Source organism: Amphiprion ocellaris, chromosome 10, assembly GCF_022539595.1.
Source record: "Amphiprion ocellaris isolate individual 3 ecotype Okinawa chromosome 10, ASM2253959v1, whole genome shotgun sequence".
Classification (NCBI taxonomy): domain Eukaryota; kingdom Metazoa; phylum Chordata; class Actinopteri; family Pomacentridae; genus Amphiprion; species Amphiprion ocellaris.
The window spans coordinates 29,808,249-29,822,764 of NC_072775.1; the positions used below are offsets into that span (position 1 = coordinate 29,808,249).

Sequence of the window (14,516 nt, forward strand, 5' to 3'; positions counted from 1 at the left end):
CGCTTATTTCTGAGGGAATCAATGAAAATGCGCACTTTGCGGCAAATCAGGACCAAACATAAAAACTTTTTTATGGGATTTCTGCATGAACACGTGTGGCAATGCGATGCAAACTGCATGGAATATCCAAAGTTGTTTAAATCAATCCAACTGGACTTTAAGAAAGTTCCTTGAAGATGTTTCACCTCTCATCCAAGAGGCTTCTTCAGTTCTGGTGGTGGTTGATGTTGCCTCAGCTTATAACCACTGTGAGGTGTGGTCAGTGTTATTCACATTCCGACGACCATTGCCAAGGCCCATCTGGCTCCTCAACGATGGTCGTTGGGAGCCAGGGAGTGACAAAGGGGGTCATTGAAATGCGAGTTTCACCGAGCCCTCGTATGCTAATGGTGGTCGTTAGCATGAGCCACCTCACCTGAGTCATTCTGCTGGCAAAAGATGATGTTGCAGACACCCCCACCCCCCCCCCCCCCGTTCAGAGATGGCTGACGGAGGACTCCCTGTCCAAAATCTGAACATTGGTGTCCTGAAATGAGTGTCCCTCTGGGATCACTATGTTGTTTCACCTGTTCTCCTTCTCTTCAATCCTCACTGGGTTGTTCTCCTTTCTGGATCTTGTGTGAGCCTTCACAAAGGTCCAGTCAGGATATCCACAAGTTTTCAGTGCCCCTTTCAGGTGTTTGTGTTCCTTTTCCTGGCCTTGGGTACAGGTGGGTAACTTGTCGGCCCTGTGTTGCAGGGTCCTGATGACCCCTAGTTTGTGCTTCAGTGGGTGGTGAGAGTCAAAAAGCAGGTACTGATCTGTGTGTGTTGGTTTCCTGTATACCCCAACACTCAGACTTCTGTCCTCTTCTATGTGGACCTCACAATCCAAAAAGGGCAAACTGTTGTCCTTTACATCCTCTCTGGTGAACTTGATGTTGCTGTCCACAGAGTTGATGTGTTCGGTGAAAGTTTGCACCTCCTGAATTCTGATCTTGACCCATGTGTCGTCCACGTATCAGAACCAGTGGCTCGGTGTTGCTCCGTTAAATGAGGTCAGGGCCCTGTGTTCAACTTCTTCCATGTACAGATTGGCCACAATAGGAGATACTGGCGAGCCCATGGCACATCCATGTTTCTGCCTATAGAAGCTCCCTCTGTACTGGAAATAGGTGGTGTTCAGGCAGAGGTCCAAAAGTTGGCAAATCTCGTCTGGGTTGAGGTTTGTTCTGTCACTGAGGGTGTTGTCTTGTAGAAGCCGCTGTCTCACTGTTTCCACCGCCTCCATTGTAGGAACACATGTGAATAGGGAGGTGACATCGTAGGATACCATGGTCTCATCCGTATCCAATCTCAGTCCTCTCACCTTTTCCACAAAGTCCAAGGAGTTCTTTACATGGTGGGGATTCCTCCCCACCAGCGGGGCCAAGATGGTGGCTACATGTTTGGCAATGTTGTAGGTGACAGAGTTAATGCTGCTGACGATAGGCCTGAAGGGGGCTCCTTCTTTAGAAAAGAAGGTTGTGGATTGCCGACAGAAGCTACAGAAGGAGGAAACAATAAACCGCTTGCAGTACCATCGCCTGTACCCTGGGGATGCCATTCCATGCATATATGGCCTCCCCAAAATTCATAAAGAAGGAGCCCCCCTCAGGCCTATCGTCAGCAGCATTAACTCTGTCACCTACAACATTGCCAAGCATGTAGCCACCATCTTGAGAACTGAAGAGAAGGAGAACAGGCAAAACAACATAGTGATCCCATATGTGTCTGGACTGTCTGAAAAACTGAGGAGGATCTTCAACAGACACTAGATCCCTGTCTTTTTTAAGCCAAATAACACACTCAGCCAAAGACTGGTCCACCCAAAAGACCCCACACCACACAGTCAGAAGAGCAACCTGGTGTATGCAGTTAAATGCAGCGAGGAATGCTCAGATCTCTACATAGGGGAAACCAAACAGCCACTTAACAAGCGAATGGCTCAACACAGAAGAGCCAGTTCCTCAGGACAGGATTCGGCGGTCTTCCTTCACCTCAAGGAAGAGGGACACTCATTTCAGGACACCAATGTTCAGATTTTGGACAGGGAGGACAGATGGTTTGAGAGAGGCGTGAAAGAAGCCATCCATGTCAAAGTGGAGAACTCATCTCTGAACAGGGGGGGTGGTCTGCAACATCATCTTTCGCCATTTTACAATCAGGTCCTTTCAAAACTCCCCAGAAGAACTACTCAACAGAATGACTCAGGTGAGGTGGCTCATGCTAACGACCACCATTAGCATACGAGGGCTCGGTGAAACTCGCATTTCAACGACCCCCTTTGTGTCACTCCCTGGCTCCCAACGACCATCGTTGAGGAGCCAGACGGGCCTTGGCAATGGTCGTCGGAATGTGAATAACACTGACCACACCTCACAGGGGTTATAAGCTGAGGCAACATCAACCACCACCAGAACTGAAGAAGTCTCTTGGATGAGAGGTGAAACGTCTTCAAGGAACTTTCTTAAAGTCCAGTTGGATTGATTTAAACAACTTTGGATATTCCATGACCTGGATGAATGAGAAACTACACAGACACCACATGGAATACTGTAATGGCACGACGTTTTTTGGTGCTTAATAGGTTTGCAGATAAAATATATTCTCTATAAAGAATCACAAGGAAACGTTGTTGAAGGAAAACGTTTCTTTCAGCCGATTTAACATAACTTGCCGCAAAGACTGCCACTCATCTTTAAAGCTTCAACTCTTCCAAACGTGAACACCAGCTAGTAAAGCATTACTAAAGTAAACACAGCCAAGCCTAAGATTTCTTATGTTAATGTGCATATAGTTTTTTTATTGGAGTTACAGAGCTGCATGTTGTCATCTGTTGCAGGATTAAGTCATTAAGTCATTGTTTAGGCTTCACACAGATTCGGAGTCTTGCATGCAAACTAACATCTTCTTTCCCTAATGTGGCTCCACAATCCTCTGAAAACCACACATGATCTGAGCTAAACAGATCACATCACATGGAGAGGACACTCAAACTTCCTACTCTTTTGTTGTGGTCTACCACGTGGGTTCATGTCCGACATCATGGTGAAAGCTCAACAAAGGGACACATACACACTTCAGTTCTCTGTTATGTGCTGTGGGTTTACACTGTTAAAATAATAGTAAATAATGTGTTTTGCCTGTATCTGCTGGTCTAATTAGTGTTGCAAAGACTGAATGCTGCCAACCTGTACTATGCAAAACTCCAAAATCCTTCAGTCTAACTATTAATATGGTAATAGTTGCTTATTTAATTAGTGGTCAGAATGTCAGATTGATTATTTAGAGTATTTTATGAGGCTGATTATTGAGACTGATCTTGAAAATGGTGCCCCAATTTCCAACAAGTAATTTATGGAGATTATTTTAATACCATAGTTGCACCTAGAGTAGTGTAAGTTTATATTTGTTTTATCACTCAGTGCAGCTGCTTATTCCTAATGTAACAGCTGCACATTGGAGGAAGGAAACTTTAACCTTCATACATTTAAATAGCAAGTTCATCAAGCTCTGACACAGTTTGATAAAGGATATGTGGAAATCACTTCAGTTTTTGGCCAAATAAAAGTGAAATCAGTGTTGTCCTCTGTGATGAATATTCAAACCCTAATCAATGTAAAAATCTGTGGTCAGTATGCTGCAGTACCAGCAGAACAATTTAGAACCAAGCATCAAAGCATACTAATGCATTTTCTGAATCACCAACTGAATGCATATGCGACACATACAGTTGGTGATACTGTAACTACACAGCTACCTCCTTTAGTTCCCCCTATCGTTTATATAGAATATGGTCAGTCAAAGAGTTGGTGAAATCGTGACAATTTCTATGGCCAATTTAAGTCATTAAGTCTGAACAGAACCTCCTCTAGAGCAGGTTAGCTGTGCAGCATTAGTTATTGTGGTGATATAACAGGTTAAAAGAGACACATTTTTGTGACATTGAAACTGGCATTAGGCTCAATATACCTGCAGACCCATGAATCTTAGTTTGTAGTACAGCCCTCATCTAAGTTTTCTGTATTCGCTGCTGTTGGCAAATAATTTTTATCATATCTGCACATTCATCAAAAGGTTTTAATGTATTTTTTCACTAGTTTGGCTTGAAAATAGTAGTTAATTTAGTTAGCTCTTTTAGGGATGTTCCATCAAGTTTCCAAAGTATGTATTTATCATTTTGTTCTAGGTCAGAAATCACATGCTGGCAAAAAATTACTAAAAAAACTATTTTTCTAAATTAATGCCAATGTGAGAGTCAAAATGTTGTGCTGATACCAGTAATAACAATAAAAGTATTAAATAGTACTTCTAAAAATGAATTACTATGTAACCTTGCACACACATTCTCAAGCAAATAATTTGCACATTCCTGTGCGTGGGAAATATTTCTGTTACTTTTTACATCTTATTGTCTCTTGATTACACTTGCTGCTAATTTGACTTTTAACATTTGTTTCTTATTTGTCTTGTAACACTGGCCGCTGACTTGCAACACCTTTTGAAGTCCATGTGTTACTGTTTACTGTTGTGCAGTAAAACACCAAGTCAAATTCCTCGTATATGAAAACCTTCTTATCAAGAAAACTGTTTCTGATTCTGAAAAATTGTCGAGGTTTGGTAGTCAGATGTATCAAAACATATGAAAGATTCTTGATTTTTCTTTTTTTTTTTCCCAAACATTTGCCTTGAAGTTTTTTCTCTTTCTGACCCTTTTAGGTGAGAAACCATACGAATGCTCCAACTGCAAGAAGCGATTCTCCCACTCAGGCTCCTACAGCTCACACATCAGTAGCAAAAAGTGTGTGGGTGTAGCACCTCCTAATGGTGCTGCTCGAACGTCGATTAAATCCCCCCAACCAACGACACAGTCCAGGCCTGTTGTAATCGCTCCAGCCCGCATGATTCTCAAAGAGAAGACAGAAAGCAAACCTCTGCAGGAGCAGCTGCCTGTTACCCAGATCAAATCAGAACCTGTGGAATACGAATGCAAACCAGTGACGGCGGCACCAGCGACGTCAGCTGGTAGTAACGGAGTGGTGAACGGAGGGACGACACAGCCGGCGGTCGTTCCCACGGCAACCCTTCCTCAGGGTGTAGCCATGGTTGTGCCGACAGTCGGCCTGATGTCGCCCATCAGTATCAATCTTAATGACTTGCAAAATGTACTGAAGGTGGCAATGGATGGAAACGTGCTCAGGCAGGTGCTGGGTTCGGCCAATGGGGTGGTGACGCAGGGGAAGCAGGGGATCGTAGTCCAGCAGCCTCAGCAGCAGATCATCAGCCTCCCGGCCTTCGTGGATCATGATGGAACCACGAAGATCATCGTCAACTACAGCATCAGCCCCGCAGCCGCCACCCCTGCCACTACCCAGCCTACTGCGCTAACCGTCAAAAATAACCCTCCTCCCCTTCCCGCTATCACGACCTCGGCTGCTGTAGCGACCATCCCAACCCAAACAGACAAACCCCAAATCCCAGAGGTGACTGACCTCACAATCGTCAAGGCGGAGTCAGAATCTGTTCCCATCACGGACTTGGAGACAGACGCAGCCACACAGACAGAAAAGGCAACTGTTCCAACTTCAGAATCAGCTCAGATGCCAAAACCCAACAGCAATAGTACATGTTTACTATGTGACGACTGTCCCGACAACCTTGAGGCGCTGCACCTCCTACAGCATCGCAAAGCAGCCAACGGTGAGGCCGTCGATTCGGCCGCTTTGGACCCTTCTTTCGCTGCTCTGCTGAGCGAGGCGGGAGTGACACTGGAGGAGCCGCCTGTGGACGACCTCCTTTCGCTCCTCAAAACCTACTTCGCCTCCAACGCCAACCCCAGCGAGGAGGAGCTGACAAAGATCTCAGAGTCTGTCAGTATTCCAGTGGACGTGGTGAGGAAGTGGTTTGTCAAGATGAACTCTGGGAAAAATTTGGGCAAATGCAACAGTGAAGCTACAGAAATTTCCAAAAAGACTGAAACCACAAATTCCAGCTCAGAGGACACTTTGAATCAGATTGAAGACGAAGATGAAGAAGTCATCCAGGAAGCATCCAACAATGCCTCGTCAGAGTCTGGCAGTGCCTCTCCATCGGACTCCACATCGCTCAGCTTGAACAATGGGGACCTCGTCATTGTTAAAAGCGAGCCTGAAGACCCAGAGGCCATCGACTCCCAGGCAGAGCCTCTGGACCTTTCTCTCCCTAAACATATCACAGCAGCATTGGAAAAGAAAACGACGACGCCTCCCGCCAAGCAGCAAGATCAGCCTCTAAACCTGACTTGCTTGAGGAAAGAGCAGCTGGATGGTCGAACCATCTATGTCACCACGCCTCAGACCGGAAGACCTGTTAACATCGTCACTGCCGCACAGCTGCCCACCTTAGTGGCCATTGCTGGTCAGGGCACCATGGGCTGCCTCAGTGCCATCAATACCACAACAAAGCGCACCATCCTCATCCCCCAGCTCACCTATACATATGCCACTACAGCCAACAGCGCCACTGGAGCCAAGACTGTCGTGCTCAACGGCCACAAGGTTGGTAGCGTTAAACATAATGTGTAATTACGACTCCTTTATCATTATTTCTGGGCAATATTACCTCTGTGGGCATTTATAAAATCTAGAAAGCTACTCAAGATGGTATATGTATCCTGAGGCTGCAGCTTTTCATATTTTATTACAACTTAACCCTTTTAACCCCAAGCATTTCCTGAGTCTTTTTTGCTTCGGTCACATTTTTACTCACATTTGCCAAATTTTTTACCGCAGTAGAAGTAAATCCTGCAGTCTTTGGTGTAGTAAGACACAATTATAATGCCATAAACCACAAAAACAAAGTTGAATTTCTTTGAGAGGAACTAACAGATCCAATATTTTTCCTTATTTTTCCGATGTACAGAGTTTAATAACAGTACATGGTATTTGCAATGGATTTGCTGTATTTGCTGCATTTAATACTTTAGATTTTGTCAGATAAATTAAATTAGGTCACAAATTTTTGTTATTCGACCCAGTGTTTACCAGTTCATCAAATTAACCTTATGTAACTAAAATGATTTTGCAGTAAGCATCAGTGGTCAAAAATGCATTTATCAGCATTTGGATAAACATTCAGTGCATTTCCTTCACTTCAACAGTTATTAGATTATTGATTGTTAACATGGTCAGTTAAGGAACTAGTTTAGACTTTGCATCCTTTGTTGAAGCAGTGATTAAAACATAGTTTCCTTCAAAACAACAGCTTAATTAACACCTCTTTTTCATAAAACAGCTCAAATATGCTTCGATAGGATGATACGATGATGAGAAATTTGCTTAAACATGATAACTTAGATTCCAGAAAGAAGCTATATGTCTATGGACTGGCTTATGAAAACCATCTGCATGTTGGACTGCAACAGAGATTACATCAGTAGATGAGAGTTGGAGCTTTTCCCTGATATCTGGAAGTCATGTATTCAAGCTCAAGGGATAAATATTCTCTAGTATCTGACTGTGCACTATTACATTACTGTGTATGTTTAAACTCCAGGTTTGACTTTCTTGTTTAAAACCTTAAACCCAAATGAATCACTTTTTAATCAACTTGCCTCATTCTCATTGAATTACATACTTTTGCACCTGATGATGTTCACTATTTTGTTAATGCTGACTGTTTAGGTATCATTTTTACAGACATTTCATTTCAGAAATAGATTTTCACATCAGCATCATCTGTCTACACCTCTCAGACATTACTGGAGACAGTACTGGAGACGCAGTCCTTGCAATGCAGATTTTTAGCAAACATGTCAGTAAATAATCTGACCACATTGAGAAATGGTGTTTCTCCTCTATTGACAGCAGGAGAAGCGTTTGGAGAGCAGCTCTGATGGCGTTTCAACAGTTGAGGAGCAAAACGACTCGGATTCAGTTGCGCTGATGAAGAAGCGGCGGCTGGAGCACGGCGTCTATCCCTGTGATCTCTGCTCCAAGGTCTTCCAGAAGGGCAGCTCCCTGCTCAGGCACAAATACGAACACACAGGTAAGGATCTTTTTAGGTTTTAAAATGAGTCCTTATTCTCATTTTGTGCTGCTTTAACATTGATGCACTTATCTGTTATCCCAAGACAGAATAATATAAATATGCCTGGTTTATTTTATCGAGCAGGATTTGTTTTCCTTTTTACCCCTGAGCTGCCCAAAAGTAGTTTTAGTTTCCAAAGCTGTGATTTCGCATATGACATCATCTCTCAATAAATATGCTGTACTCTAACTTTTACGGTACACCTGGCTTGTAAATGTGCCGGTTTGGAAACATTTGACATCGGTATTTACAGAGACGTGACTCGTGTGGTGAATCGAAACGGATATTTTCCCCGAAGCTCCAGCGAGTTTCATGTTGGAATGTGGTTTTATTGCAGTCTGTTAGCGGTTATCTGTGCACGGCACTACTGTGCACAAGTGTGTGTTGGTTCAGCCATGATATCATCCACCTTAACAGAAACCAGCGGCGCTCTTGTAAAACATGAGCTTCGTAAGTGAGAAACCTTCAGGGATTATCTGCAGTCCTCTAACAGCACTTTAAAATGCTTTTACACAAACTGATCACATCCACACATTATCAGAGGGCTTTATAGGGCTTTGATGGGCGGTGGTGTGTCAGCGTTTCTTGGTCAGGTGCTGGGATTTTAAAAGTCAAAGTTCACTTCAACACTTCTACTTTACACAGCTATGCATTACAGCTCCAGCTAGTACCAAACTAATTGATGAATTAAGAAAATAATCAACAGATCAGTCTTTAAAAATGGTGGAAAAACTCCATTCTGTGTTTATCAAAGCTCAAGATGACATCCTCAGTGTCTTGTTCTTTCCACAACAAAAAAGATATTCAGATTACTGTCATAAAGGAGTAAAGAACCCAGAAGATATTACATATTAAGAAACTGGAAAAAGAAAATGTTTTCTTAAAAAATTACTTAGAGCTTTGAATCAACATGTTCCAAATGTTAACAGGAGTTACCAACACTAGAAAAAGTAGTGGTGACTCTACAAACTAAACATGTTTTATTATTTACATTTTTAATTTGTTTTATATACTTGTCTCCTATCAAATCCTATCCTATCAAGTTTTAAAGTTACACACATAAAATAAGGAGATTTTGATAAAATATTGTAATATACAGCTTAGGTTTGTTTGCGTTTTCCAATGGAACAGCACATCTCAAAGGAGTAGTTTAAGGATCATCAGAAAGTTAAAAATCCAAACATTCTTTCTGTTTTTATAGTTGGTGATTCTGGTTTTGAATTTGGTTACTTTTTTGAGGATATCATGCCTTTAAAACCTGCTAGTAGATATTGGGGTTCCATAAATAAGATAATAACCCAGAAACCCTTGTAAAACATTTAATGAACACTTCTTTATAGAGAGAAAGCCGTTTGCGTCAGTGTCTGACTCCTTTTTGTTTAATCTGCAGGAAAACGGCCCCACGAATGCAACGTCTGCAAGAAGGCCTTCAAACACAAACACCACCTGATTGAACACTCGAGGCTGCACTCCGGGGAGAAACCCTACCAGTGCGACAAGTGCGGGAAACGATTCTCTCACTCAGGCTCGTACTCCCAGCACATGAACCACCGCTATTCCTACTGCAAGAAGGACGGGCCCAACTCAGGGCCCCCTGGCTCCATCTTGGGGCCATCTAGGGTTCAGACAGAGCTTGGCAGCCCTGGCGCCGGACCACAGTCCGACAGCCGGACCACAACGCCACCCTCCCAACTGGACTCAGACGAGAGGGAGAGTGAGGACGAGGAGGATGATGATGACGAGGCCATGTGCATGGACGACATCCGGGTGGTGCAGGTGGACGACGGCGAGTGCGAGATATACGAGGGGAACTTTGACGACGACGAGGAGGACGGAGAGGAGCTGGTGGAGGAAGAAGAAGTAGAAGAAGAAGAGACTGAAGGAGAGAAGCCAGAGGAGGAGTTTGTTTGTGATGTCGTGGAAGTTGAGCTGGGGGATGGTCACATGGAAATGGACAACGAGACGGAGAAAAGAACCGACGAAAAGGAGGAATCGGCAAGTGTAGATGCGGAGGAAATGGCAGACTGTGAAGCGAATACAGACAAAAGCATCAGGGGGGAGTCGAACAGCACCGAACCAACAGAGGAAGAGGTGACGAACGCCAAATAAAGGAAGGTTTCTTCGGGACAGTTCGAATGTGTCGGTCGATGAAGTTATTTTAGACAAAACCGCATCTTGCCATCAGAAGAAAAGTCACGGCAGTTGCCTGATCTTATAACGGTCCACTACTGTGTACAAAAACCCAGGTGTGCCTGAACTTGAAAAAAGAAAAAGAAAACACAAAAAAACAATGACTTTTTATTTGTGAAAAAGAAATATCAGTGTTTAAAATTGTTTATAGAAGTACAGATTTTAAAGTAGAACTCACCCGTCAACTTGTTAGACTTGTTACTGAGACATCCCAGGTTGTTTTTGTTTATTTTCATTCAGTCAGTGTTACTAATCTTGTTCTTGTTTGAAAACCTTTTAACCTGTAAAGATGAGAAAGATTTCTATACCTTTTTATTGCCAATGAATTTTCCTAAATCAGTATTTTATTGAGTTCTACGAACAAAAAAACCTCTGCACTACAGTAATCCTGGTTTACCTATGGATACATGCCTCATGCATCGTATGCCCTTCAGTGTTATATATGTACACTAGCTAGCGAGATGTCGTTTGTGTTAGTGTTAGTCTTTGCTAGCTAGCATTACTTTTTGTTTTTCAGTTCGACTGTTAGCCTTAAGGAAAACAAAGTATTCTTGGGGAGGGTTGTGGGCGGGATGGGGAGTCAGGGGATGAGAATGCGGCTTCTGTACGCCATAACCAAATTTGTCCTATCAGGGAAGGTAGAGTCAGAACCTCAAAGCCAGCATCAGGCGCCTTTGTTCCGTCCACCTAGCGAGGCCTGAGCAGGCGGAGTCTCCGGGTGAAGTTTCAAAAGCAGACTTCCCTCACGGCCCCGTTGCGGTTTCGAAACATCGGCGCCTATTCTTACCAAGCTTCTCCTTCTTTTTTTGGTTGACTTTTTAAGTTCTAAGTCCGTGTTTCAGTATTATTAGCTTGTATTTGAAGTCATACTGTACGTGAAGGATCGGGGCTGTTTCCTGCTCCACCCCAATGCCTCCAGCCTTATGCAAGACCTGTGTGCTGTTAAAAGTGCCATTGAACAGTGTTATTATTTCTTCTTCTTCACACATGTAGCCAGTATTATATCCCTTTTTGTTACTTACACAAGACCCATGTTTACTAATGTTTGTTGACTTGCACAGAACAGCAAATTTGTCACAACATTGTAAGGATACTTTCTGTGAAATGAAGTAGAACATTTGAGGCCTTTTTTTAAAGTATTAGGAGCCACTTGAAAGATGACCAACAGTATTTGGACTTAAACTAATGATTATATTAATTATCAAATAATCTGCTGACTGTATAATGTGTATTAATCAAATTATTGTGCATAAAAGACAGAAAGTAGTGTGTTATATTTCAGCAGAGCCTATTGTGGGGTCAACGCATGTCCTGTTTTATCTGCCAAAAACCCACAAATGTTCCGTTTTCAGTGATTAAAAAAAAAAAAAAGCTGCAAATCTTTACATAGGAGAAGCTAGAAGCAGAGAGTGTTTAGCATTTTTAGCAAGTTTTGCATATTTGTGCTCCAGCTACCCAGATTTACATATTTGCTGTTGAGAAATACTGTTCAGTTGTGGCTCAACAGCATCTTCCAACTGTAGTAAAAAGTTTTGAAGCGACAAAAACTGTGTGAAAACCTTCAGACTCCAGACTGAGCTTTCCTGTGGATGTAAAAATGCCTTGTAACCTTGAGATAATCCATTTTCACATGAACTCTGTCATAAATCTAAAGTTCATCAAATGTTTACATCCCTGAACGTGCAGGGAGCGATTTAACTCTAGCTTGACGTTGTGCCCCAGCAGGTTGGCTCAGGAAGAAACAAAACAAAACAAAATCCAGATCAATTTAACGTGAAATAAAAAGTCAGAAAAACTCAATTTCAGTCACACTTGTGCACTTGTTTTCAGATAGTAAAAGAAATTGTGGCAAATTAAGTCCCCGCACTTCAGGTAACAAGCGTTAGTGAATGTGGTCTCTCTCTGTTGAAGAGTTTTGAGTTGGTTTTACTGAACAGTGTTTATTAGTATTAGTCTGTTTTAATTTTTCTTGTTTGTTTGTTTTTAATGTGTGTCCTCTGTATGTTTTTGTCAACAATGGCAGTATTAGAACCCTTTTCACAGATTAAAAAAAATATACCTGTTTAGTTTCTAGAAGACTTTTTTATATTTATGTGTCTTATTTTTATATTTTCTTTTATGGTTATTTATTACACATTGTAGTGTACATTACTGTAGTTTGAATTGATACAATAATATATTTTAGTATGAAAAATAATCTCAAGACAAACAAAAATTCCCAAAATGTGGTTCTGGGAGATGGAGTTTGTTTTAACAAAAAAGGAAAAAAAAAAAGAAAGAAAAAGTGATAAAACATGTATTCTGTAAACTTGACTTATGTTTTAAGCTACAAAAAAAGAAAAAAAAGGCAGGAATGAAGTGAGAAATAGAAACTGTTACATGTGCATCTGCTCTTTGCGTCATTGTAAAGCTACTGAATTCTAAAACTCTGTGATTTTTAAAGCATGAGTCGTCACCGTTTTAATGAAGGATCTTGTTATGAAGACGTTACTCCTCCCGTTTTATTTTGAAGCCAAATTTTACATCGTCCCGCTACCCAGTTTTCTGTTCTGTGCCAACTTGTTCCATTGTACTGTTGAAGGTTTGCATAATGTTTGTCCCCCGACACGCCCCTTTGTAAATCCACTGTCTTTTTGTATTGTTTTTATTTTAGGTTTGCTCCATTTTTATGACTCCCCATCACAATAAAATGTAAGACAGCAGCTCTGAGTGACCTGATTTTTACTTTTTAACTTCTTGTTTTGTCTGTCTACGAGAATAAAAAGTGTTTTTGCATGTTAGTTTGGCAGATTTGACCTCCAGTCAATTTGTGTGGTCTGATTTAAAGGATTGAAACATGCCTGTAAAAGCACAAAATTTCCTCAGAAGGCTTCGTATGATGATTTCTTCCTTCCATGTTTAGATTCTCTAGTGAAAAAACTAAACAAAGAGGGACAGATCTTAGAAAACAGCACAGAGATGTGCAACTCTTAAATGCTGTATTGTCTTTAATATCCTCTTTTATCTGGTAATTTCAATGTTAAATAACATTCTTACAGTTGTGGTCAAAAGTTTAGCAGATTTGGTCACTTTTTCTGTTAACCCATAAAGAACCAAACTTCATGAATGTTTTTTGTGACAAAGAAGTATCTGTTCCAATCACTCTATCAGAGAAAAATCAGAGTTGTAGAAATAACTGGAAACTCAAGAGAGCCACGACATTATGTTTTTTGCAAGTGTATGTAAACTTTTGACCACAACTGTATGTCTTCTCGGGTAAATTTGCAATTTCAACCATATTTCTCTGTTGTAAATTGCTTTGGGTTAATATTTGTTGTTTTAATTTGCTCTATAAATATGGTGGCTTGATGTAACAAACAGAAACAATGGAACCAAAATTTCAGGTGAATATATCCACACATACAGTGGTTCTTGAAAGTCAGTGAAAAGTTTCTAATTTTCTGCATTCTTGCAAACTATCATAATTGCATTTTCCAACAAGTCCTAAAAGTAGATAGACACGTATATTATACTCGGCCATGATTTATTGAAGAGAAGTCTCTAATTTTGCATATTTCAGTGGGGAAACAGTGTGAACCTGTAGGATTAGTAGTTCATTTGAAGGTGTAATTAGAGTTGAGTGTTTTCAATCAATGGGACGACCATCAGATGTGTGTAACTGAACTGCTTGCATTCTTGCATGGGTTAAAAATCACAGCAGAGCTGCAGACTTGAGGAACAAAAACTTTATGAGATCAGAGTCAGAGTCGATTGTAGAGGAGGGTTTAAAAGAACAGTGTTGATCTGTAATAAGAATACCTTGTTTGTCTCATTCAGACTTGAGAATCCGAGTCTGAAGTGTTGAAGGTGTACAATCCTAGAATAAAGAAGATTCAGGACTTTGATATGAAGCTCTAAAAAAAAAAAAAAATCTGTTTTCACATTGTCCAGTTTCTCTGTGCTCAAATTAATGATGTAATAATGTTAATACAAGGAGGATTTTATGACAGACAACTAAATTTTGGCCAATAAGCCTCAATTAATTCCAACCTGAAAATAAACTCTTTAAAATTTAAAAATCTTCACATGACAATTATTTGCAAATATAAAAAATTTTTAAAAGCTAATTTAATCAATCTGGTGCAAATTACTACACGTCTTTAAATTTACATGGAGGAGCTCTTTAATTGTTTGCTTTTCTTTCTGGTGAGTTGATGTTTAAACCATTATGAACATATTTAAAATGAAAACGCTCATCA

General features: G+C 41.1%; 1 protein-coding gene across 4 annotated transcripts in view; it reads left to right on the forward strand.

The window, feature by feature from the left end:
- LOC111562881 (zinc finger E-box-binding homeobox 1-like) overlaps positions 1-12,980 on the forward strand; it is a 100,969-nt gene extending 87,989 nt beyond the window's left edge. For 3 of the 4 annotated variants that reach the window (XM_023261659.3, XM_035944177.2, XM_023261660.3), the window contains exons 6-8: positions 4,741-6,557; positions 7,866-8,046; positions 9,479-12,980. In XM_023261659.3, coding sequence (XP_023117427.2) covers positions 4,741-6,557; positions 7,866-8,046; positions 9,479-10,197 — 2,717 coding nt within the window. In that variant the 3' untranslated portion in view covers positions 10,198-12,980. The remainder of the gene's footprint in view (positions 1-4,740; positions 6,558-7,865; positions 8,047-9,478) is intronic. The other variant, XM_035944176.2, reaches the window with a different exon arrangement.
- Positions 12,981-14,516: the final 1,536 nt, after the last annotated feature.